This window comes from Myxine glutinosa, chromosome 4, assembly GCF_964187855.1.
Source record: "Myxine glutinosa chromosome 4, kmMyxGlut1.1, whole genome shotgun sequence".
Classification (NCBI taxonomy): domain Eukaryota; kingdom Metazoa; phylum Chordata; class Myxini; order Myxiniformes; family Myxinidae; genus Myxine; species Myxine glutinosa.
In genome coordinates, this window is record NC_136264.1 from 69713866 (window position 1) to 69740938 (window position 27073).

The 27073-nt window shown below is 43.0% G+C and overlaps 1 protein-coding gene across 4 annotated transcripts in view; it reads left to right on the top strand.

Moving 5' to 3' along the window:
• Window positions 1-27073, top strand: part of LOC137424734 (rho GTPase-activating protein 7-like) — a 313201-nt gene that overhangs the window by 279325 nt on the left and 6803 nt on the right. For 3 of the 4 annotated variants that reach the window (XM_078775875.1, XM_078775877.1, XM_078775878.1), the window contains 11 exons: window positions 3506-3569; window positions 4180-5301; window positions 5711-5985; window positions 12510-12689; window positions 16401-16560; window positions 20115-20313; window positions 21300-21513; window positions 23053-23161; window positions 23395-23787; window positions 24507-24632; window positions 24961-25052. In XM_078775875.1, coding sequence (XP_078632001.1) covers window positions 3506-3569; window positions 4180-5301; window positions 5711-5985; window positions 12510-12689; window positions 16401-16560; window positions 20115-20313; window positions 21300-21513; window positions 23053-23161; window positions 23395-23787; window positions 24507-24632; window positions 24961-25052 — 2934 coding nt within the window. The remainder of the gene's footprint in view (window positions 1-3505; window positions 3570-4179; window positions 5302-5710; window positions 5986-12509; window positions 12690-16400; window positions 16561-20114; window positions 20314-21299; window positions 21514-23052; window positions 23162-23394; window positions 23788-24506; window positions 24633-24960; window positions 25053-27073) is intronic. The other variant, XM_078775876.1, reaches the window with a different exon arrangement.

Here is a 27073-nt window from a genome sequence, read left to right on the forward strand (position 1 = left end):
ATTACATGTCGTCGTTATACCACATCTCCTTAAAAGCACAGGCCCATTGCCATTCATTTCACTGCATTTTCACCTGACCTCTATGATTCCAACAGAGATGACATTTGTCATAACATTATCTGCATGGACTGGCTTGGCCTTCACTACTTCCTGCTTTTTACTGTGTTATCTGGGGCAGGAGTTTTAAAATCTTCCTCTTTTTTTTCTTTTTCCATTCATTGACTGCCACCAAGCTCTTCGACATACTGAGAATTCCACAGGAAGATTGAGGAGTATCTCTTGGTCACGCCCTCACTCTTGTATACACATTCTCAATGTTTCTTCACATAGCAGTTCTGCCTTCAGCTCTGCCTGTATGTAACATTTGGCAAGTGATAACCGACAGTAACGCAAATAAGACGATACAGATATCTGTAGAACTGTCACAATCCGGTGTCATGTGCTTTCTCGATTTGGCCACTTGTGTATATATGGGATAGTCGGGCAGGATGGCGTCGAGGTATGCACATGATCGCCTTTGCCTCTAAGCTGTCTAGCCTGGGTTTGAATCTCGACCCATCTACAAGCTGTAATCTTGGTGTTTTACAGGCAGGGTGATTCATCAATGTATGTGTCATTCTTCGGATGGGCATTAAACTGACATCCTGTCTGTCCTCTGGCATTAGTTTGTGGATGTTAAAGATCCCCTGGTGTCCTTCGTGAAGAGCAGGCGAGCTATCGCCGGCACCATGATGTACAAATTCTTGCCATAGTAACTGCTAAGAAGGCAATGGCAAACCATCCAGTATAAAAGCATCACTGCTTTTCTTTCATCCGTCCGTTGCTCCGACTTGTTTTCTTCTGGTTCTCATAGTTTCTGTAAATCACCTGCTAAGAGCTTGTTTGGTCAATGTGGCCATCCATCTTTTCACAGAATAATGGCCAGGCCTGGACCTCTTGGTGCTAAAATTGTCCACGCGAAGCACTTAAGGCTAGCATCGCATTCTTGTCTCGTCTCCAAGATGAGGAATTACGAATTTGGCCAACCTGGCTACCGGGCTCATTATCAGCCTTATCGCAATCACTGCAGACACATCAAAGGTCTGTTTTTTTTCTGTTTGAAATTTTTTTGGACAGGTGTGCACGCACTTGTGTTTATGCACTGCTCAATGTCTTCGGCCGTGCATTCCAGATGCTACAGATTGCCTGTGGCAAAAGTTTTGAAAGTTCTGGGGATTTTGCGTGCTGGCCTCCGACCGAGCCTGCCACAGCAATATGCTGGGCCGAGGATGGGCCTGGGCCATGGCTTTCCATTTGTTTTCTCGGCGTGTGTGGCGCCAGCTCTGATTGTGATCGCACTGTGGTAGATAAGCCTGACGTCGCGTGATGAGCACCCAACTGAGTGTTATTGGTGGGAGGCGGGCAGGGAGAGAGAGTGACAATGCTCACTGGTATTTTCATGGATTTTTGATAATATGTACTTATCCCAGTGACTCCATTGACTTTTGCCTGTCAGGACATGGATGAGACAGGTGTAGGGGATAAAAAATAATTTATTTTTTAACGGCGAGTTCAATAATGACAAAATAAAACTATTTCAAAGCATGAAGGATTCACATGCGCAACATGTATGCATGAAGCAAAAGGAAGGACAAATACAGAGGCAGACCATGAACAGAGTTTAAAATAGGACAGACAGTAAGGTGGCTTATAGGAAATACCGTTACAGGCTGGATAAAAGCACCAAATTTTCCGCAGTATTTATTTAGGGTACTATGATTGATTTCAGAAGGGTAGTCATCAAAACTAAAAAATATAATCCAGAAAATGGTACTGCTCTTAATTATAAATGACTTATTGTTTATATATGATTACTTCATACATACTTATTACTGAAGGCCCAAAATTTGGCCAAGATAATTGAAATATTGAAGAGCAAGTATGAATAAAACTGTCCAAAACATTAAGATTACAAGAGTTATTGTCTGCCATTGTCCCCCTATTTATAGCCATCACATATAAAGCATTATACACTGTCTTTTTATTTAAAGTAAATTAATGTACAAGTGACATCTATATCAGTTTAATTCTATGCATTTCTGACTGTTTGGTGTTGATTTTTTTTTTCCCATTAACTGTTATAAAAAGACCTACTGAGGACATATGATGTCATATCTGTGGGTAATATCCCATGTTGAATTTCAGAATCCCCTAATAAGGTCTCATTGTACTATTTCTGGGTGGCTACCTGTCTGAAATGAATCAATATGACGTGAGGAACATTCATGGAAAATTTGGCATGTTTGTCCACCCAGTAACAGTATTTCCAAAATATTTAATTAAGCCACCTTGCTAAGAGGACTACACGGTACTGTAAGAGCAGTTGCGGTCATTTGATTGCCCATCTTTAATATTCACCGCTTCTGAGACGTGTGTTGTGCGTTGTCTAGCTTTTTGGAGACAAATAAGAATAGTAAATTGTAAGCAATTCCAAACATGCGTGGAAGGGGTTTGTAAACCGCATCGTAGTGAAATCTTTCCATCCCCGACCATACTCTTGTTTCCAGATAATCTGTTTTGCTGAAGCATTTCCTATGCCTGCGAACCAACACTGGATGGGTCACCGCTCTATCACAAGGTGCCGTCTATTTGGGCAGGAATTTGGCCAGGGTACAGGCACACCCAGGCCTTCTCTTTGTGAAGGTTAGCAGACTTGGACCCCTGTTTTAGCATCCATCGGAAGGATGATGTGCTCATTGATGCAGCGTGCTGCCTTTGAAGTGCCAATATAGCAGCTTATAGTTGGATCAGGAATCAAAACCCAAACTAAACAAACAGCTCAAATGTGCGTACACTACCTATGAGCCCTGGTAAGGAAACGGAGTACGTAATTTACTTTGGACTATTCCATGTGACTATAACAAACAATTCTTCGGTTAAATTTTTAGGAGGTTCACATGGGAAACATTCAGATGGTGAATCGAAATGCAAAGATAATTTGTGCATCTCTTAGTAGTTTAATAGCAAAGGTATAACTCTATTCTCACGATCTTCCATAATACACCTCTTAAAGAAGTTCCAAGATGTCTGTAATACCTTCAAGGCAAATGTTTACCGACTTGAGATTTCGGCCAAAGCAGGTGCTGAATGTAGCTTGGTGTTAAGTGTTCATGGAGGCAAAAAGACTTTCCGTTCAAGTCAAAACCTGTGAAAGAGAGTGTGCAGCTTCAATGATCGTACACAACTACAGGCTATATTGGTCCACCAGTTGATAATTGCAGGACTCTTCCAAGCAGGTCTTTTTCTGTCTCATCTTTGGCTTAGATAAAAGTCTTGCTTTGTTTGCAGAGCCAAGAGGGGGAAGGGTGAGGGGATGTCGAGTTTTCGTCGATGAGGCTTTGTGCCAACAGGCTTTCATGTTAATCACACCCCTATAGAGCTCGACTAATAACTCGCACAGCGCTTTCTTGAAAAGTTCAGTGCTACAGTTAAACCTTTGTATTGATAATGTCTTCCCCATGGCTAGGCGTCTCAACACCCTCAACAACTGCGCTTCCAGGAAGTTGGACAAAAGCTCCCCTCGGAAAAGGGTGAGTTGTGAATTTCAATGAAATAACTTGTTTTGTCTTCAACTGTGTTCTTTCTTATCATTCCACAAACTACACCTACCGGTACTTCAAATACTTTTATCACACGTTTGCTTTTTACCCCATGTGCACGAAGTGAAAAACGGTTTAAGCGGTTGGTTCACTTGTCTGTCTGCCTGTCTGTCCACAAGTTTTCGTTTATGATCAAGGAACTACGTCATTTCAATTGATATATTTTGAACACAAATCAGAACACGAATCGGAAAACAAACCTGTAGTTTAGCAGTACTTTGGCTCTGAATTCATCCTGATTGTGCAAGGTACGGTGTTCTATGAACTCTTTAGTTTTTTTTAATCACTCATCTTCGTTGGAGATATTTGATATCAGAGTGTGGATAAATCAATTCAAAGAAAATAATATTGAATTTGAGAGGATTGGACAGTTTTGAAATTATCAATAATAAATAAATAAAAACAAAAGTTTAAGATGATCCTTGACATGCATGTTGCTTATTGGAATGCCTATATATACATACGTGTTTATTTTTTTTTTGAAGCGCATGAGTAACTTGTGTAAACAACCTCTTACCTTCTGTTTTCCTGTCAACACCAGAGTGAAGATTCTGATGAGGAAGAGCAATGTGCAATCAGCAACAAGTGGACATTTGAGCGAACGAGTCGCCGATGGTCTCGCCTGGAAGACCTTGATGTCTTCTCACATGTTTCACTCGGCTCTGAATGTGACCCTTATAAGGGATCGGCCTGTCCAAGCAGAGAAAGCTTGCTCACAGATGGCAGTGAGACCCAGGATGCTGGTTCACTTCACAGCACTAATGGGCTTTCGGGACACTCGCACACAATGCCACAGCGCCAGTTGTCTGTGGGTACGTTGTCTACGGACACGCAACTTGGCCTACCGTGGGGTAGCTGCATGGCCATTGAGAATGGTGAGCTGAGACCCGATGGTTGTGGCAGAACCCCATCGCCTGGGAAGGCCTGGAAAGAGGAAAATGACTCGAATAGCGAATTTTGTGATGTGTGGATGGCAGTGCAGTCTGTGAATGGAATGACAGCAACGCCTGCATTGTTGGCTTCATCTCCAGAAATGGATGTGGTGCCGGCTCCTCGATCACGTTCTAAGAGTTTATTAAAGAGTCTCCGAGGAAAGGGAATCACGCAAGCCACAAGCAATGGTGGGCGGCGACGTGTTGGTGGGCTTGTTATCAGTGGACCTATTTGTGGGGGTCCAGATGAAGAGACCCTTCGTCGCTTCAACTGTGTGGATCTTCCACCTTCTCCAGGCCTAACAAGCCCACTGGCCAATTCCCCAAGCTCCTGTGGAGGGGGGAAGCGTGGTGGCGTCTACCTCGGTGATTTTGACCCACTACAACACAGTGCTGCAGCAGCTGAGGACAATAGGGTATTATGTCTACCTCCTGACCACAAGCCTGGTACCTTTCCTCGAACATTATCTACAGAAAGCCTTCATGCTGCCAGGGAAAATGACAGTGGCTGGGGTGCTTGGGTACATTTGGAGGGCCATGATGCCAGGTCTCCAAATAGAGAGGGCGAGAGTAACAATGCTGCTACCTCAAAACCATTCCGTCTAAAGCGTACAAATTCTATGGGATCTGCGGCAAGCCGAATTAGCATCTATGACAATGTGCCTCCGTCCCTGCTGGAGGATAGTCCTCCAAATGGGTTCTGCTCTCAGCTAGATGCCATCTTGCAACAGGTAATGTGTGGGTTGGGATTTCTTAAGGCTTTTACAAGGATCCTGGAATTTTATGTTATTGTGCATTACATCAACACAAAAATACCATTGCTACTGATTGATTTCCGTTTTCCAGAATGATCTATGGTACATCACCTTGGTAAACATTTTCTTTCAAACCTTGTGTACTCGCCTGGCCATGATTATCGGCATCGATACAATGGAGACAGACGTATCGATTGTGAAATTGCCTCAGCTGCCACCAAAAATTTCGATAATTTTTTTTCCAACATTTTTCATTTTCATCTGGCAATTTGTAAGTGTAGAGTTGGGCTCATAACAGCGACAGCTGCTGCCAAATTCTCAGCACTTAAAAGAGCAACTAGAGCAGCAACGCTGAGCCAGCAACGCCTGCCTGCCCACCCCACAGGTCAATGGGCTTCAGGCGCTGCTGAGTCAGTGGTCGGAGCAACTGTCTGCGGAAGACCTGGACGAGTGGGACTCAGCAAGAGACTCGACGTGCCATTCCCCGGCCTCACCCCACCCGCAGGGCGAGCTTGATGGAACGGACAGGTCTCCCAGTGGTCGCACAACTCCTCCTTCCGACTTGGACAGCACGGGTACTTCTATTGTTGATTCAGAAGACTCTGGAATCCAGGAGCGGCATGACTCCGGCACTGTACATGGCCTCGCTCGTCCTAATAGGTGAGCATTGAAGCGAGCTCAATAAAATACTTCAGTTGCATGTGAACCTGAGTGAAGCAGGTGTTTATAAGGTTTTAATTACTTTTCCGTTTTCAAAATTGATGCCACTGGGTTTTCATAGTGCATGTGATTGTCATATCATATGTAAAGAACAGAGCAGCAATAAATAATGGAGAATGCCTGAGAAGTATGGTATTTACCAAGCAGCACCTGAAGCCCACTTGACACGTCATAAATACTCGTATAACGGACCGTGCACAGGTTTAGCATAAGTGTTATGTTCACCTTTAATCAGCTTGTCGTTTTGTTAGCTTTGCCACTCGTGCTTTATAAACAAGAGATTGAATCTACACCAAGTGTGTTTGCTTTTTTACGCATATAAAGCTTTACTTTGGTAACCACAACATCAGTCAAACTCGAAAGACTCCAGGAAATGTTAATTTGCAGGCTTGCTGCAGACATCAGTGTTAGACATTTCCTACATTCTTAGTGCAGGACAAAGCAGACTTTTGAGTAGAAACCATTGTTGAACAAATGCTTGAACTTCTTACCTGTTGAAAGCATACTGTACAGTTAAAAGGGACACTTCTTCCCAATTGCACGAGCTTGGATTTTCGTTGGGGTGCTGTTTCATGGCATCTAGATCGAAAGCCGTCGCTATATCAAAGTGATTCGTCTGTGCCAATCCGGGGCAATAATTATTTGTGGGCAAGTGAAACAAATTCTCATAACGTTCACCACCAAATGAACACGCACTCGTGCAAATCCCAGGCATTCTCCGAGTGAACATCAAACGCATTGACATCAGGTATCCATGACGAACACGGATGGAACATTGTCTGGCTCTGGTAATTTGCGGGAGGTTGTCCTCATTTAGTAGAGCACGCTGTAGTCGGCATCCATTTTGGTGTAAATTTGCATGAAATAGGTTTTTAGTCGGCAATCCGATCTTGTATGCAAACTGCTGTCAGCTGAACCTTAGGTGTATCCTGGGTGCAGGCCTAATTTTGTTGAGACAATTCCCCTGAGATTCCCATGGACAGAATTTCCTCATTGTACGGCGAAAATTAGTGTCTTAAGATTTATGTTATTGAAACATTACCTCGTTCCTTGGTGTCGATTCTTTCTCAATGTGTTCACTTCGCTGCATCTACAAGCAACCGGATGGAGATTTACACGCTTTTCTTTGCCCCCATAATGCCATTGGCGTAGTTGGAATAAGCACGTCGAGAAAATATGTAGCACAGATGGTGAGGTTTATTTTAATAATAAATATCTCACACGGTATAAATACAACTGATTGTTAACCATTACGATGCTTATTTTTGGTCGTGACTATTCACCTATTTTAATATTTCTGTGTAACCTGAAACAAAACGGTTATTGTATGTGTGTGCATGTATGCGTGTGCGTGTGGGTACACAACACACACACACACACACACACACACACACACACACACACACACACACACACTTCAATTATTGGTACCTTATTAGATGTGTAATAATAGTCTGGTGTTTGGCTTAGTGGTTAGGGTGCCGGCTTGGGATCCTGGGATCCTGGGTTCGAATCCTGGTCGATCGCTGAATTAACGCCAGGGGGGTTGACTCAGCCTGTCATCCTTCCGAGGTCAGCAAATTGAGTACCAGTTCACTGGTAATTCCCTGTGTCACAAGAGGCGACTAACAGGGTTGGCGGCAGGAAGGACATCCGGCCATAAAACATTGCTCCAAAAAGGGGACCACGGTGCCCGAAAAAGGCCAACCCCTGCTCTGCGGGGAAAGATGGCCTCTAAAGATGGTTCATTAGATGTGTAATAAATAGTTATTCACCTCTTTGCAATTATGAAATTTTAAATTTCAGTTTGGGGTTCCCTTTGATGGTGCACTCCTGGTTATGTCGTTGAACATTTCTATGCATTTCCGATTAATCGGAGAGAATGTAAAGCCCTGGTGAAAATGTTAATACGACTGTATTACATGTCGACCGATATGCCTCCGCCCACATTATTACATCATTTGACGTATTTGTACCAAGTTGGATTTAAATCCCTTCCGCTGTTCTCAAGTATCACATTTTTACATGACATGACCTCTGGCCTTTGACCTCTTGATGCCAAAATGTAATCAGTTCATCTTTTCATGATACTATGTACTTATACCAAGTTTGGTCAAAATTCCATCACTGATTCACAAGTTAGCACAGTAACAGAATTTCTACCTTCCAGGACCTCTAACTTTTGACCTCTTGACCCCATAATCGAATTCCTTTATATTTACATCATTATACGTACTTGTACAAAGTTTGACTTGGTTCCCTTCAGCCGTTTTTAAGTTATTGCAGTAACGAAGACCAATCACAGACTCTGACCTTTGACTTCTAGATGCCAAAATAGAATCAGTTCATCCATGTATCATTGTATCATAGTATATACTTGCACCAAGTTTGATCAAAATCCCATTACTGGTTCACAAGTTAGCATGGTAACATAATTTTTACTTAACAGGACATCTAACCTTTGAACTATTGAGCCCATAATCTAATCAGATTATCTTTACATCATTATACATACTTGTACCACGTTTGACTTGGATCCTTTTAGCCGTTGTCAAGTTATCGTGGTAACGAAAACCTTTCACAGATGGACAGACAGCCGGATGGACAACCTGAAAATATAATGCCTCCGGTGACTTCATCAGCGGAGGCATAAAAAACAGGGCTGGGCTGATCTTCACCTAATTTTTCATACGTGTTGATAGTACCCAGGGTCAGGTCATGGGCACAGAACCCTCCACTCCCTCCCTGCGAGTTACGCTTTTCACCTGTAAACGTTCCACAGTGCAAGTGGTTTACTGGCGTGCCATTTTGCCATAGTCTCATCTTTTTGAAGTTGCAACATGTATGGCTGGATATTCGATATTACATGAAAGAAGAAATGTCAGACTTGTGCTAGATGGACAGCATCGTAAGATGGCAGCTCCACATGCGAATGTCCTATAATGTTATGCAGTTCTTCTTCTCTGACAATGTTTTCTCCTGCATGGAAGCAAGAATTGACCAAAATGGAATATACAGTCACGTGAAAAAGTAAGTACACCCCATGTAAAGTTTTGACTTTTTCATCATATTTCAACATACAGCTATTTGATCTTCATTTCAACAACATTAATACAGACTTGGCATTTAATATGGAATTTTTTTTTGTGGGGGTGAACTTACTTTTCAAGGTGTCTTAGAACCAAAAGTTCATTGGAATTATGTTGAAATTATTCTAGATTTTGTGAATGTGACCTTTAAAAGAAACAAAAACCACATTTGACATTTCGAAACAAATAAATTGATCCTTGAAAGTGATGTAAACTGATATCGAACTCAATTCATGGACAGTACTGTGTTAAACTTCTGTACGTTTTCCAGAAGTATCTCTTTATTTTGCACATTAGCCAAAAAAGGTTTTAACAAAAACAAAAGTTAAATTACGACTGGGATTACGGACAGTAAAATTACAGTTCAGTACTTCGTGTAACCCCCACGAGCATTCAGGAGAGCACGTACACGTTGAGGCATGCTGTTCACGAGATTTGCCAAGGTTTGGACAGGGATCGCTTGCCATGCAGTGACAATAGCCTGCTGCAATTCACGCACAGAGGTCGGCTGCTGGTCCAAGTGGTCGATTTGACGCGTTAATTCTGCTCACAAGTTCTCTATCGGATTCATATCCGGGGACATGGCATGCCACTCCATATGCTCTACACCACGGTCAGCAAGAAAGTGTTGGATCATGCGAGCACGATGAGGCCGTGCATTGTCATCTTGGAAGACAAAGTTTCCTCGAAAGGCTGCACGAGCAAATGGAAGCAATGTTTCTTCCAGAATGGCCCTGTACTTGAACTGGTTCAGGTTTCCATTCAGAACAACCAGGTCAGTTTTGCCCCCTGCATGAAAAGCAGCCCAAACGGTCACCCCACCACCTCCAGCTTGGACTCTTGGCACTATACAATCGTTGTTATAGGCTTCATGCACTTGTCTGCGCACTCGGACGCGGCCATCTTGACGATAGACCAGAAATCTAGACTCGTCACTGAAGATCACGCGATTCCAGTGTCCTGGCTGCCATTGACGGTGCTCTCTGGCCCACTGCAATCGGCACTGGCGGTGTTGTCTGGTCAGGCGTGGCTTTCTCAGGGGACGCCTGGCACGATAGCCTGCTTGAACCAGTCGTTGGTTGACTAGCCTTCTGGATACAGGCACATTTGTCAGTTGCTGCCACTCAGCCCTAAGCCGATTAGCTGACTTGGTACGGCCATTGCGGACTAACCGGTGCAGCCAGCGATCATCCCTCCTTGTGGTTCTGCGGGGACGTCCTGGCCTCGGTATTGGAGGAGGGACACCCCCCTGAGCATTTCGTTTCAGGATCTTTGACACCTGACCTTGAGTGATGCCATACTGCCGAGCAATAGCATGCTGTTTCATGCCCTAATTTCGTAAAGCCACCACTCCATGACAAACAACATTGTCGAGTTGACGGACCATCTCCCGAGGAAGCGGCAATAACTTTTGGAGACGTGCAGCAGTTGTTTTCCACTAATACAGAACGCAACAACCCTTGTATACCTGACTGTGAAGCCAATCATCAAATGCACCTGTCTGTACATTTTGCCACGCCACCTGTGATATAATCCTGTTGTTGACTTCTTGCTGCGACAGACAATCAGTGACATGGTTCTTTTAACAAATAAATCACCAAAGTGTAAAAGAAACTCACCAGATTGATATACTGTGTTAATAAAGTAAACCCAAGTCAAGAAAAAAAATATATTCCATATTAAATGCCAAGTCTGTAGATAAAGGTGATATAATATAACAAATATCATGAAACATTTACATTTTGTAGTCCATCGTATAATTTAAATAAACATAAATGCAAATTTCGCATGTGGAAAAAGTAAGTACACCCCTACATTTATCACTACTTCAAATACCTAAAATTAGAATCAGGGGCACCAGCTCAGGTGCAAATGATTAGAACATCGTAAGAGAGGATCTTGGAGGAACCTATCTTATTTAAACCCCAGACATTTTGTTTGGTTTGCTCTTTGTTGTTGAAGCGTGCGGCGTCACCATGCCTAGATCAAAAGAGCTCTCTGAGGCCTTCAGAAAGAAGGTTATAGATGCCTACGAGTCTGGGAAGGGATTTTAAAAGATCTCCAAACAATTTGAAATCAATCATTCGACTGTCCGGAAGATCATCTACAAGTGGAGAAGATTCCAAACAACTGCCAACTTGTTCAGGCCAGGCCGCCCCAGCAAGTTCAGCCTGAGAGCAGACCGCAAGATGTTGAAAGAAGTCTCGAAGAACCCCAGAATGTCATCACGGGACCTACAGGTAGCTCTTGCCACTGTTGATGTCAAAGTGCACGAGTCTACCATGAGAAAGAGGATGCACAAATTTGATCTACATGGGAGGTGTGCCAGGAGGAAACCTTTGCTGTCCAGAAAGAACATCAGGGCAAGACTAAAGTTTGCCAATGAACACCTCGGCAAAGACCAGCACTTCTGGAACAATGTGCTCTGGACAGATGAGCCAAAGGTATAGCTATTTGGCCACAGTACCAGAAGACATGTTTGGCGAAAACCAAAGACAGCATTTGACCACAAGAACCTGATACCAACTGTAAAGCATGGTGGTGGAAATATTATGGTTTGGGGCAGCTTTGCTGCATCAGGGCCTGGGCAGCTCACCAGCATAGAATCCACTATGAATTCTTCATTGTACCAGAGGGTGCTTAAGGATAATGTGAGGCCATCTGTCGGAAAGTTGAAGCTCAACCGAAAGTGGACCTTGCAACATGACATTGACCTTAAACATACCAGTAAATCCACCAAGGAATGGCTGAAAAGAAAGAAATGGAGGGTTCTGGAATGGCCAAGTCAAAGCCCGGATCTAAATCCCATCGAGATGTTGTGGGGGGATTTGAAACGAGCTGTGCATGCAAGAAACCCCTCAAACATCGCACAGCTGAAAGAATTCTGCATGGAGGAGTGGGCAAAATTTTCTCCCAGGAGATGTCAGAGACTGGTAGACAGTTATAAGAAATGCCTACTTGAGGTTGTTTCTGCCAAAGGGGGCAATACCACCTATTAGAGCCAAGGGTGTACTTACTTTTTCCACATGTGAAATTTGCATTTATGTTTATTTAAATTATACAATGGACTACAAAATGTAAATGTTTCATGATATTTGTTATATTATATCACCTTTATCTATCAATATTGTTGAAATGAATATCAAATAGCTGTATGTTGAAATATGTTGAAAAAGTCAAAACTTTACATGGGGTGTACTTACTTTTTCACGTGACTGTATTATCAGTTTACTCGAGTAGCATTACGTAGAGCACAAATCCGGTTATATTCACTCGTTCCATCTTGGCGTTTCCATTTATGTGTTTTTGTGATATTCACTTGGTAGGCGTTGAGGAATGTGTGAACAATCTGAAGAGTGCGGTACACCATTGCAGGCGGCAGAGACTTCGCTGGCACAGCTTTCAGACATCGCACCGACCCAGCCTCGGCTCGGCATCACTGCATATTGAGAGCCAGTCCGTGGCGCAGATGAACCTGGCCCAGCGGCTGTGCCTGCTCAAGCTCACGGCACTCATGGAGAAATACACCCCCTCGAACCGCCATGGTTGGAACTGGTCAGTCCCTCTCGCATTTCCATCCCCCGTTGCCATCAAACCACTGGGTTTCATTCAGATGTTATTTTCATGATCAATTACTCTTTACAACCTTACATGATAGGGTCAGCTTCAGGTAGGAGAAGTTCAATGCATGTGAACATGCCTAAGCACCACACGGTTCACATCCTCGCGGAGTGTGCATTGACATCCATAGTTTTGTTTATGGCATGGCCATGATGTTCACATGTTTGATCAGGCAAGTGTAACCTGCAAGTTAGAAGTTGGCAAAATAGAACGCAAAAAAGTTACTGAGATTCAGATGGGAATCTGGGAAAGGGCAATGCAGGTGGGCAGCCAATGTCGGGCTCATTTTATTCACCTGTAATCCGGTGAAGAATTCAACGTCTCCAGAACCAACCTGAAATGAGGATAATTTAATCACATGCGATACTATCCATTCTTGCCTGTGGTTTTGTTTTATAAGAGATTTATTAATTGCCATTAGGTTGTAACTTTGATGAGTCAAAGGCCTCACACCAATATGTGGAGTCGTAGGATTATGATATTGGAAATTGGAGATCAAGGCCAGGATGTTGCAATTCACTTTTGGAAACACGATTGCGTCTCACACATAAACATCTTGCGTACGGCTCATTTTGGACTGATTGTAGAATGTCGTGATGTGCGAACTTTTAATTGGGGGTTGAACAAAAGCTCTTCGTCAAAAGCAGGCGGCTACGCAGGATGACGGCAAGAGAGGATTTCCATGTAATTTTCTGCGTCGGTATTTCCTCGGTCAGTCGTTCCCTCAAGTCTTCACAGATGGCCGGAGTTTACAGCCCGGGCAGCAGTGCTTGTGTAAATAGCCGTAAACACTTTGCCCGCCAGTGACGAGGTGACTTCTTGGCAACGAATTGGACAAAAGGGTGACGCTTTGTGGGAGTTATGTGCCCTTGCTGTCTTGCCAGGAATTTGCAGGCATGACGTTACCTGCAAGCCGGAGAGAAATGTGAAACGTTCTCTTTGTTTATCCCTTGGCTCCATGCATTTTTTAACGGATCTTTTCTTCTTTTTCTTTAAGGCGAGATGAGGAAGGATGGGAAAAAAATTCATCTGGATTGCAAAACCCCCGGATAGCAGTTTCAGGCCTAACCTCGTAGGCACGTCAAATTGTAAAAAAAGAAAGTTGAGACGGGCCAAAGTCTCAGCAGTAATGAAAAGCCGGGGCTGATTAAACGCTTGCGATAAGAAGGTACCGAAGTACAAACACCGAACGAAAGAGGAAACGCGCACACGAATACCTTTATTTATGGTTTGTAATGAATCTTTGATTGGTTTGCTTCATTTAAATGGGACTTTTCCTCTTCCACCTCTTAAATCGCAATTTAAAAAAACAATATTGTATGTGCCGCTCAAGTTGATCTATCTGTTTTAAGGATGTATTTTTTTTTGGTTCACGAGTTATCAAACAGAGTAACCACTATATTCGTCACAGGTATGTGTCTGTCTGTGTGTCTGTCTGTCCGCAGCATAACTACCCGATTATATCATCCGATCTTGATGAAACTTGGGTGGGAGGTTGATATCATGATCTAGTTGTGTCCTGCCTAGAGTGGGCGTATTGTGCCCATTGTGGGCGGAGCGACGCCCAAAAAAGATGTCTTTTTAGGGGGTAATCGAGTTCAAGCCACATCTTCTCCGAGGGAGTTGGTGGAATCTGACATGGGTTTCGGTATTTGGTTTGGCGAATGTCACGTGTCTAGCCCGACGGAGCTCAATTTTTCATTTTCGCCCCAAGGTCAAGGTCACAAAGTCACAAAATTTAGAAAAGTCGATTTTTGATGGTTTTATTACATTGTTCGCTTCCTGATAGGGTGAAATGTCGTACATGATCTTATATTATCACATACATCATGAAATACAAGTTTTGCAACAAATTTCAGAATCTTCGACCTTTGACCTTTGAAGGTCACAAAATTCAGAGTTTCAAAGTTGTCGGAATCAAACCGAATTTTCGGTATTGTGTTGCTAACTAACCTCATAACTGATTATCCATTATTTTCTATCTCATTTCAAGGTCAATAACCTTCGTTGTGACATTTCTAGGCCTGGCCTGTCCGGGCCTGTTTCGGTTATAGTCCGTCCTTTGTCATTGAATACCGCTCACTCGTGAACCATCGCCATCTCCTGACTTGTCTTTATTATTATTATTATTCTCGTCAGAAGACGGGAAATTGGAATGTTTGTACTCGTATATTCGTTTATGGACAACACAAAGAGGCACAGTAATGCATTTCAAACTAGAATCCGAGCACTCGGTAGAGCGCATACCTTCGCCGCAGCTACTGTTCTGTACTTGGCATGGGAGTGTATGCGATGTGAAACTTTATGTGAAATGCGATCGATTTTTAAAAATCAGAATTTGAGCAAATCTGTTTCATTCGTCTGTTAATATGCCTCCCCGATTGACAAATCTGCAATTTGAATTTCATTTGAGGTTGAAATGATTGCGGGAGATCGCGTTATAGTGATGACGTCTTGGATGGACATCCTCTTCTTCAGTCGCTCATAACTTTGAGTGAAATACGATCGAGTTAAAAATAGTCAGAATTTGAGCAAATCTGTTTCATTCGTTTGTTAATATGCCTCATCTCTTGACAAATCTGCAATTATAATTTTTTTTGAGGTTGAAATGATCGCGGGAGATTGCGTTATAGTGATGACGTCCTGGATGGACATCTTCTTCTTCAGTCGCGCATAACTTTGAGTGAAATACGATCGAGTTAAAAATAGTCAGAATTTGAGCAAATCTGTTTCATTCGTTTGTTAATATGCCTCATCTATTGTCAAATCTGCAATTATAATTTTTTTTGAGGTTGAAATGATCGCGGGAGATCGCGTTATAGTGATGACGTCCTGGATGGACATCTTCTTCTTCAGTCGCTCATAACTTTGAGTGAAATACGATCGAGTTAAAAATAGTCAGAATTTGAGCAAATCTGTTTCCCAAAATCTAATCAAATGTGTCCCGTATAATAACCAATCATCCCACCAAATTTCATGCAATTCGGTTGAATACTTTTTGAGTTATGCGATTAACATACACACAGACATACAAATAAATACACAGCGATCAAAACATAACCTTCCGCTTTTGCGAAGGTAATCATGATGTGCAGGGGTTTGGGAGTGAGAACATGTGGTGTGAAATTCAGGGTGGAGTTGAAGGATGGGGAGAGCAACCTGAATGGGGGGAATGGAGGAATAAAGTGATTCATTGATGGACGTTTTGGAATTTCTTGGATGATAACCAAGCGGGCAGTTGCTCGGTCATCACACGGACTTGGCAACCCTTTTGACTGCTCACCAAGTTGCCTGAAGCGCCCTCTAATGGCTTGATTGTAAATGTTTTCTTGTTGATTTGAGAGCAGTGGAGACAAACCACTGAACATAGACAATTGCATCGGGTAATCGAGAAAAATAACACTCAAGGATTCAGTGGATTGATTGACTATTAAGTAACCAGCGAGACGGAGCTAATCGAAGGAACTTGTTTGTATATATATTCCTTTGTTTATTTATTTATTTTTGAAGCTGATCAGACTATGAATAACAGGCATGTCATTAATTGTGCCAAACTTATTTCCAGTTCATCTGATCGGTATTTGACACCCTTCCCTTTCAGAGATCCTTGCCATTCGGTTTGTAAGTATTTGTGTATGTGTACAGGGCGGTACCAAAATTCATGAAAAGGATGCGTGCCCCTGATTACCGGGACAAGAATGTGTTTGGTGTTCCCCTGCTGCTGTGCGTGCAGCGGACAGGACAGCCTTTACCACAGGGTATCCAGCAGGCCATGCGTTACCTGCGCAGCCAATGCCTCGACCAGGTGGGTGAGGATCTGAGCTGTGCCTTTGTGAAAAGTTTCAACATAATTACTCAAGTGAATCACCTGTACACAGGTTTAGGAATTTGCAGGTAAAAATGTCAAAGAAAGTTATGCATATCTCAAAACAAAGCAAAAGTGGCAGTCAACAAGCAAGGCAGTGGCATTGGCTGAGTGGCAGGCCTGGCCAGTCCGTTTGTGAAAGCCTTGAGCCACTCGTGCATACTCTACTAGCCACCGGCCCAAACAAATGGGGAATGAGGTATGATCCTGACGATGAGGATGATGGCTCGTTGGAATATTCGAGATTAATTTTACTTAGCAAAAGTAAAACACAAAAAATATTGACTCATATAATTTCGCTGTTTTGAACACCCTTGTATCTTCGAATGGAACTGGCTGAATCGATCTCAAATAAGAAATGCAGAAAGAAAGAGCCGGAAGCTGACATGACTTGGAATTTTCTTTTCTTTTACTTTGCATATCCTTGAAAGATTGATTCATAAATCAATGTTTTGTTTGTTAGTTGTTTGCATTCTTGGCCCTGGAATTTCCAAGTTTGTGCTTGTGATAGGCCTGAAGCCAGTTGCATTTCCTTTCGACCGACATTTGCCAAAGCAAAATTGATTTTTGTTGCATTCTCATTGGTCCTGCCCTTCCCTTTCCTGCCTTTTTGCATGCATCGGTTATCGGTATCTGCCTACCACATGACTAATACTGGAAATTCCAAAGCGACTTTTCATTGCTGTAATTTTTATCAAGCAATAAATAGTTTTACTGGAGGGTATTAGCATATCCAGAATTTCTGCAGATAAGGAAAGACAGGAAAAGGGACCTTTGTGTGTGCTTTTGACAAGACTCTTGGTTTAAGAGATGGATGCCAGACAAAAGTTTTTTGTTTTGTTTGTTTTTTGTTTTTTTAATCCGGCCTTTTACTCACAACCAGAAAATTAAGAGTCCATAAAAATGTTCTACTGGTGCAGTTATCATTGATTGGGTTAAAAAATGTTTTTTATTTTTTTTGTATCAAGTAACCTGGTTGAGGGGTTTTTTTGATTGAGAGAATCCAGTGATGAGAATCAGATGTCCTGGCCTGGCTGTAACTACCTTGTCAAGGGGTCCCTGCCATGGTTACGTATGATAAGCAATGGTATCTGGGTGGGCAAAGTGATGGTGGTACAACAATTTAAAACGGGGGATGGAGGAGAACTTATGAGCATTGGCTAAGGTTGAATGAGCCACCAGCTGGTGGGAATTTATATGGTAGCCTCAAATCTTATTGAGACCAATTATGGTCAAACGATTTTTTTTCACTGGTCTTCTCCAGAGACCTGGCCTAGAATTTCACAAGAGTGCTCAGAACCTACCACATATCAACCGTCTTGTGCTATGCACACTTGCATTTGAACTGTCAGCAAAACAAAACAGTGGAAATTATATCATGCAAGTCATTAGCACATGAAACCATTCGCGAGCAGGACCTGCCTATACTAACCTCATACAGTATAGTAACAGAGCGGCAGGAAAAGGTGCTTGTTGGCAGCCATGGTTGTACTTCTGCATTTTGACACTTCAGCTGGACTGGGTCACTCTACTCTCTTAAGCAGCATCGTCGTTCAGCATCACTGGATGGTAGAACAGCCGTTTTCAGGACAACGCTGCTCATTCTGCACAGGGAGGGGGGGGGGGGGGGGGGTGAAGGTGGAGGGGAACCTAGAGAAGATGCCTTACATATTGACTACATCACTGGAGTGATTATTCTTTACAAAAGTGAGGCTCATGGAAGAGCAAGGTAGAACTGACTGGGAACAGCAGTAGAATGAACAGGGAAAGAGGAAAACGAGGAGGGAAGGAGGAAACACTGAAACTATCAAGTAACAGGGTTGGGTTAGGAAAGGTTAGTGTGGGTAATAACAATCATGGGTCAGAATTGGGGACGACAAGAGATGGCGGTGGATCGCTTGCTTGAAGTCCTGGAAGGAAGACCTGGATAGAACAGCCTCGCTTCTCCCATTCGACAGATGGTGGAAGCGAGGAATATATGAGTTTGTGTGCAGTCAGCCTGGACTTGGAAAGTTTACCGGGAATGAGTTACTGGAATAACACATACATCTTGAAGTAGACAGGGAGAGCCAAAGTACAGCGAGAGAGAGAGAGAAGAGAGGGTAGAAAATAGAGAGACCACCGACCTGCCTGCAATGTGAGAGCAACAGACTGTGGACTTAGGCCTCATCAGGGGAGATTCCAATTGTTTTCAGAGCTTTGGATTCTACACAATCCAAGAGAGGTAGTGAGATAGATATGTGATGCCGGGCCCTGTAGCAAAGAGCAGTGGACTCCATTGAGCTAATGGCAAAGGCTTGATTCAAGTACACAATGTTACGATGAAAAAACACAACTAGAATAGCCATATCTTGGAGAAATGGCCTCAAACACTGCACTCGTTGATTAACAGATCAAAGCCAGAAACAAGAATGGAAGCGGCTTGTTTGGAAGGCTAAAAGGTCAGCTTTGAATTGGAACTAATAATCATTGTGTAGTGCTCGAAATCGGTGTGTGTGTGTGTGTGTGTGTGTGTGTGTGTGTGTGTGTGTGTGTGTGTGTGTGTGTGTGTGTGTGTGTGTGTGTGTGTTAGTAACCACGGCCACCACTGGCTAATAGTGTATTGCCAGGAAATGATAGGAACTCAACACCTCTCATCCATCAATATTTCTCGTATTCCTATATTTCCGTGAGTCCGATTTTCGTTCCGGAACAGAACAGTTATGGTTAACCATCTTGTAATTGCCACTCTATCGTCTAAATACTGAAAGTTATGTTTAAACGTCTATTTCAATTACTGATTTTATGCTAGCAACGGCAGGTTAAAAGTGCTCGGCGAGCTGCACCGAGTCAGTATAATCGCATGCAGTGCATGTGCAAACACTCTCATTTAGCACCGTATGTCATTTCAAAAGTCCCATATTGTGGAAAAATAAAAAATAAACTGCTCATTCACAAAAACTTCCTCCTATTGGGAAATGCAAAGACAAAGTACGAGTGAGAATTCTCGTAAACTAGCATGTGACTGTCCTTGTCCAATGAAGTTCACCCTCCAAGAGACAAATCGGTGATTGCACATTTTATATGATGTGACATGGTTTGAGGTCTAAAGCACAAATGCCACAAATGGTGTTTAAAATTGGACTGGCCTTCACCCACACCTTCTCCGAAGAATGGCTCTGCACTGCTACTTAAATCACTACTACATCGTGGCTCTGTGCATAAATCATTTTTCACCAGCACTATGGAAAAAAGTGAACTATTATATGAGCTTTTGAGCTTTTGATTTACTTGCACACAAAAGTAACTTATAGTATGAACCCTGAGTACGCTTAGAGTTTTCAGGTTGGTGCTTCAAGTTTAAAATGTTTTGATAAGCGTTCATTTGTGAAATATACTTTGCATCATTATTTTTGAACGAGTTACATTTTCAGATGAGGCACACTCCATTATATTGAAACTATGATTGCAGAATAAAAATTTGGTTGTAAATGCTCTCATTCTTCTTGCCACAGGTGGGTCTCTTTAGAAAGTGTGGTGTCAAATCACGTATCCAGGCTCTGCGGGACATGAATGAAAGTTCGCCGGAGGGAATCTCGTATGAGGGACAGTCGGCTTATGATGTTGCGGACATGCTTAAGCAGTACTTCCGTGACCTGCCCGAGCCACTGTTTGCCAGCAAGCTGGCTGATACCTTCCTGCAGATCTATCAGTGTAAGGTTACAACATAAAGGCATTAATTGTTCAAACAAATGGAAACTTTCGACAGATTTATGCAGTCGCCACTGTTTCACCGCAGTCGTGCCTGTGAAGTTTACAAGCAGTTGGAAGTTTCTGATTGGTCTCTCTCGGGTGATGTGTTGCAAATCGAGGTCTTCAAGTCCTGTTCAGAGCTGCAGATCACCACGTGGGGGTTGGAGGGTGGGTGGGAGGGAGGGAAGTGAGACAGAGTCGAGAGAGCCTAATTTTAGTACCTTTTTCCAGGCTGCCAGTCAGGAGCTCTCAGCTGCTTGAGTGTTACAGGCAACACGGCAGTGAAAGAGTGTACATTGGATAAACCCTCAGAGGACTTGCCAGATAGGTAGAGGAAGGGGAGAGGGGAAAAGGCTATCTGCTATGGGGTGATGACGGCCTTTAGCCAGAAACTCTTGGATGTGGATGATGCCTCCCTTGAGCGAGCTTGTGTAAATTGACTACTTGTAATCCTTGTTCAGTACTGCAGATTGCCCTGTAGGGGGTGACAGTGACATGAAAGCGAGAGAGCCTAATTTTTATTCCAACAGATTTGTTTTTTTGGGGGTTTTTTAAACATTCTGAAACTTACTTTGTCTTTGACAGTGGAAATATTTGAGAAAATGTCATCTATACAATACTCATAGTATCTGATCTGACAAGAATCAAAACATATTCTGTGATCTGGTGCCCTGCTAGTGAAAGATGGTTGCTTTCTGTTTTGATGAAAGTAAACCATGGAATAGACAGGGAAATGACGAAGTCACCTTTGGTTGCTCATCTTTAGCTTTGGTAGCTACTCCCTACTTTATATCCCTAGCCTAGCACAATATGACTAAAACCACCATCTGATGCATTCACCTGGAGGTCATAGAGGTATCGTCAAGCGTGCAGGATTTTTTTTGTTGTTGTAATGTCACCACCTTTTTAGTCTAGTTATACTTTGATTCCTCTGCGTCCTCCTCCAGATGTTCCGAAGGAACAACAGCTTCAAGCTTTGCAAGCGGCTGTGCTCCTCCTGCCTGATGAGAGTCGCGAATCCCTGCACACCCTGCTTTGCTTCCTGAGCGATGTGGCTGCTGCTTCCGCTGAAAACCAAATGAGTCCGAAGAATCTGGCAGTGTGCCTCGCGCCGTCTCTATTCCATCTCAACACTGTCAAGCGTGAGAACTCTAATGCTCGGTGAGGGAATGAGAGCTACTTTATGGATACAAAACCAATACATGCATAACTCAAATACATTGTCCTGCCAATTATAAAACACTAGCTGAAGCCCATGGTAAAGATACCGCAATATAAGAAAGAAAACAAGGAAGCCTTTTAATTTTATTCTAACACTGAATGAAATGAATGAATGATCGTTTTAAGGCCATTTTCCCCCGCTAGAGCGGGGGTTAGCCTTGCGGGCCCCATGACAATCATGGTTCCCTGTTTGAGGCAATGTTTTTATGGCCGGATGCCCTTCCTGACGGCAACCCTTAGTCGCCTCTTATGATGCGCAGGGATACGGTGTACCTATTCTAAACCGGGGTACACACCAGGATCATTCATCCCAGCAAGCTGGTACTCAATTTGCCGACCTCGGAAGGATGACAGGCTGTCAACCCACCTGGTGTTAATTTAGCGATCGACCGGGATTCGAACCCAGGATCCGAGGATCCCAAGCCGGCAGCCTAACCGCTAAGCCAACACCAGGCTTTATTCTAACACTGGAAGCTCAAAAATGTGAGGTTATATATTACCAGCAGAGACCCGTGCAAATTCCATGTAATGTAAAATATTACTTTAAGTCAAATCTCACAAAGTCCTCATCTCCCTCCCCCCCCCCCCACCCCTCCCCCCCCCCCCCACCCCTCCCCCACAGCCCCCCTCCCAACCCTAAGGCATCAATCCTCTCCCTACTCCAAGCCTTCAAACCCCCTCCCGACCCACCATCGTCGCCTGTTCAACTCAATCTTGCGATATATGCGGATAAGATATGTGACCCGAAACCAATGATCTTACTTCCTGATGCATATATGCACACACTGTTAAAAGTAAATAATGACCTTGGACAAAGGCCTTTTATAAGGATATGGGTTTAAGCCCTGCTTGAGAGAATGCCAATCCCCTCCCCACTTCAAGCCTTCAAACCCCCTTTCCACTCGATATGGTCACCTGTCCAACTCAGATTTTTCATCAGGAAGAAATTGTGGGTGGATGGAGTCAGGCCAGCTGGGCTGTCCAACCAATTGGTGGGAAGGATTGTTGCAGAAATAAAGATGGGCACACACAAACAAGTGTATTATACAAGATACTTAATGGCAAAGAAAAAAAAAATCAGGAGTGATTGAGGCAGTGGTCTGATACCTATACACCGCCAGGGTTAAATTTGTCATGTGATTCCAAAAAATTATAATTTGTCCATTGGGTTGGATTCATTTGAAACAGCTTTTGCTTTAAAGAAAATTCTCCGAGGAGCGTTTCCGTGTTCAAGGGTGGGACAGACAAATAACATTATCCCATTATATACAATTATATAGATTGTGTAATGGGTAATAAATAATACTCGATTTGACAAGACTGGAAAAAAGGCTCTGGCTTATCGAGTTTCATCTGCTCAGGAGAATGTACTTATCATGGTGCTGATTGCAGTTACTGTCAGGTTATTATTAGTCTTGGTAAGGCATCGCATGTGAGAACAGCACTCACTATTATGCTGGTGGGTTGTGTGCATCACAGTCAGAGGAAGTACAGCATTGGAAAACCGGACCAGAAAGACCTAAGTGAAAACTTGGCAGCTATTCAGGGCCTTGCACACATGATCACCGAATGCAAAAGACTTTTTAAGGTGAGAGCCCCTATTGTCATCTCAAGTTTAGCTCTTACACGAGCCTCGATCTTGTGAATGAATGAATGAATGATCGTTTTAAAGGCCATTTTCCCCCTCTAGAGCAGGGGTTAGATCTTGTATACAAAATGTTGTATACAAAAAAAAAAAAAAAAGAGTCTTGCAGCAAATGATGACAACAAAAAACATGTTATGTCATGTTGCATATTTCTGCTTTTTCCTGCCTTGCACAGATCCCAGAGGAGGTTGTGGGCCAGTGCCGAGTGTCCTACCTGGAACAGGACACCCAGCCTATTAGCCTGGCAGACCTGGGCCATCCTTGCGATCTGGAAAGCCAGAGACTTCCAACCTCTACCAGCCCGATCCCACCTTCACCAGTACCGACCTTAGGAATGCCAGATGCCCGGCGGCCATCCCGCTCTTCGGAAGGCGGTGCAGATGAGTATGCACAGAGTGAAGCAACTGAGGGAGATAATGGAGCTCACAAAGCATGCCCGACTGGTTTGGACTACAGGGCACACTTGGAGAGTTGTGTGCAGGGCCTTCTCAAGGAAGCCCGGGACCGGTTTCGTAGTTGGGTCAACTGTTCATCCATTGAGCTCAGCGTTGACCTCGCATACAAAAAGGTATGCCTCGTTTGTTGAGCTAATGTCCCGATACGTCAAACTCGATGTTATTGTAATTTGTTTTTTGGGAAATAACATATTATTATTCATGCCGATTTGATCAAAATAGAGTCCAAGAGTTCACAGGTCACATTTTGCTTACCTTTTCATTCCCCTGAACTTACCACCTTCTCCATCCTTTCTGACTTATCAACCTTTTGTTTCCTGTTTTCTATCGATGTCTACTTGCTATTCTTTCTCATACTGTTTATCCCTTCATTCCCTCTGTCCTTCCTTTCCGATCTCTCCTTTCCCAAAATTTCCAACCAAATTTTATTTTACATCAGGATGCTGAGGCTGATGGGCTGCTTGTCCCCAACCGAAGACTACTCACAGCCTTCTCTTTCCTCTATCACCTTTTTTCTGAACTCGCTCCAGTCATTGTCAACGCAGTTCATTCATCCGTGGATCTACAACGGCATTCTTCCTACTATGCCAATCCCCCGCTTGCACGTTTTTATAATTTAAACCTTTTCAGCCTTCCCTAATTGTTGTATTTTTTACATTTCTCTTAAATATTGTTGTTCTTTTTGCTAACTTCAGACCAGTTCACACGTCTCATACTCGTCTGTGCACCTCAAATCCACGGGATAATCTGCAATTTGATTAGCCACATAAAACTCACGATCAGGGACCCAACTTTTCAACATGCTTCCTCTATCTTTGCCCCCGTTTGCTAGGTCGGTGACGGCCACGTGTTGCGCCTGTGGAAGGCTTGCACTGAGGTTGATGTGCCCCCGCAACGCCTGCTTCAACGACTCCGAAATGAAAGGCACCTTTGGGACCCTGACCTGCTTCACTGGCAGGTATGATTTGAGACCCAACTTAAAGTTCAATTATACTCTTGTCACAACTTGAAACCCCAATTTTGACTCTCTGTTTCACACAGTGCTGTGCCTCATTCACACAGTTTCTGATTTTGTAGCTTCCATTAAATGAAATACTTTGAACAACCTTGCCTGATACATTCTGAAGTTCTAAACGAAGTAAGCTAAAAGTTTCATTCATGGCAGGTAAATGGGATTGTTAGAGGGAATGCTTGAGAGTGCTTCTCAAGTGTCGGTGTCACCGTTGTTGGGCCATGTCATTTGGTCATTTGACCTCTGCCTCTGTCCAAACTCGTATGGCTGGCAGGTTGTGGAAACACTGGATGACCATACAGAGCTCTTCCGCTATGTGCTGGACAGCATGGCGCCACATCCTGCCAGGGATTACTTGGTTCTCAGGTGTGCCGTTTTGTCTCAAAACAATCCCTTATGTAGTCTACTCTGTTGATGAATATTATTATCTCGATACACGTTCTTGTTTCACCTGTCCTTGAATGAAACTTCAAAGTAATTGTGATGAAATTGCTTTGCTTAACGTGAGTGAATAGCTATCTGGTTAACTTCACGGCTCCAAGTCCATTGCACGTATGTTCAAGGCTCAGTCAGGGTCTTTACCTCTCATCGTATGACTCGTTATGCCTTCCCTTATAGGATAGAGGAGAGGCTTATACCCGTTGTCGGGTTTGTTTGTACAATTGGTGACCCCAGTTTTAATGGTCACTCGGAGTTTATTATACCCCAAGGAATACTGTCGCGTCGCCGGGGATTAAGATCCACGATGACGGATAACTGAAACGAGCTTTAAATCCGAGGCGTATTTCGAAACTTGGCGGAATTATGTTTTCGCGCGTGCGGGAAAGGCCGAAGCCTTATCTAATCGGACGGTGCCATGGGGTTATTACTCGACCCACAAACACAAATACGAGACAGCAACATTCACAATACAATAAATTGAAATGCCAAAAGTAAAGGATTTAATGAAAATGAATGCAAGGATAATGAAAACGAAAGGTAAAGTAAAACTAATTCCTATATTGAGACGTCTCCACTCACTCGTATACAAACAAGGGAATGATGAAAGAAAATAAATGTTTTTAGTCAGCTGGTACTCACCTTTGTGTCTCAACGAGTTTGATCGTTTGACCTTGATCTCGTTTTTTAAGGTCATGACCTAATTATAGTTAACATTTTTCACGATAACTCGACTAAGGTTTGTCTGATCAGAAAGAAATTGACTTCTAGATATCCTAGAGTAAGGCACATTTACGCTTAATTTACATCATACCCCCCACGGTTAAAAGGCAAGGTCAAATGGTGGTCTGAAAAATAAATAAAAAACCCCGTTGTTTTTATTTTTTATCAATTTATTTTTTGCCATCACAAAATGTTGCCAATGCGGAATCTCAGTTCACTTGGCCTTCCAAGATGTTCTTGCATCACAATAGTGGACCTGTATTGAAGTTGTGCACCTGATATTTGATTTGTGCCCTTGGCCTACTTTGTACTTTGTGACATTATGGGGTGAAGAGTTCAAAGAGCAAAGGTCTCGCTAGGTCAAGATTTTGGTGTTGCGCTAACGAGAAAACCAGTGATACGATTTTGACCAAATCTAGTACAAGTATATATTATGATGAAAAGATGAATTGATTCGATTTCAGCATCAAGGGTCAAAGGTCAGATGTCATGTCATGTGAAAACGTGATACTTGAGAACAACCGAAGGGATTTAAATCAAACTTGGTAGAAGTATCTTAAGATGATGATGTAATGTGGGAGAAGGCATATCGGTCGACGTCGCGACGTTGAAGAGTGCTGTTCTAGTTTTAAAGGGGAATGGGGGAAACAAACAATCAAGTTATCACAAATTTGTGTGGTAGTTAAATGGGAATTTCTGCGATTTTAAAAGTAATTGTTAATAGAATTTCCTTGCTTTCAGGCAAACGAGGTATGAAGAGGAATTCGGAGTTTATATCGGAAAACTTTTGTCTTGCATTAAATATTTTTCTTTGAGTTACATTTTTATTTGAAAAAAGAAAAACATAGATGTTGCAATGTTGGAGTAAGACAACAACAACACAACAGGCATTTTAAGGCCATTTTCCCGGCAAGAGCGGGGGTTAGCCTTGAGGTCCCCATGACAATCTTCTCCATTTTGCCCTATTTTCTGCATCTCCCCTTGTTAACCCCCTTGCCCGCATTTCTTCTTCGACCATCTTTAGCCAAGTCTTTCTCGGTCTTCCCCGTCCTCTACTTCCTTCGATATTAATTTCCATCACTCTTCTCAACCAGTCACTTTCATCCTTCCTCAACACATGACCAAACCATCTCAAACTGTTTCTCTTCACAGCATCCATCACAGGCTCTATTCCCATCATCTTTCGCAATTCATCATTTGTCTTCCTCTCTCTCAACGATACTCCA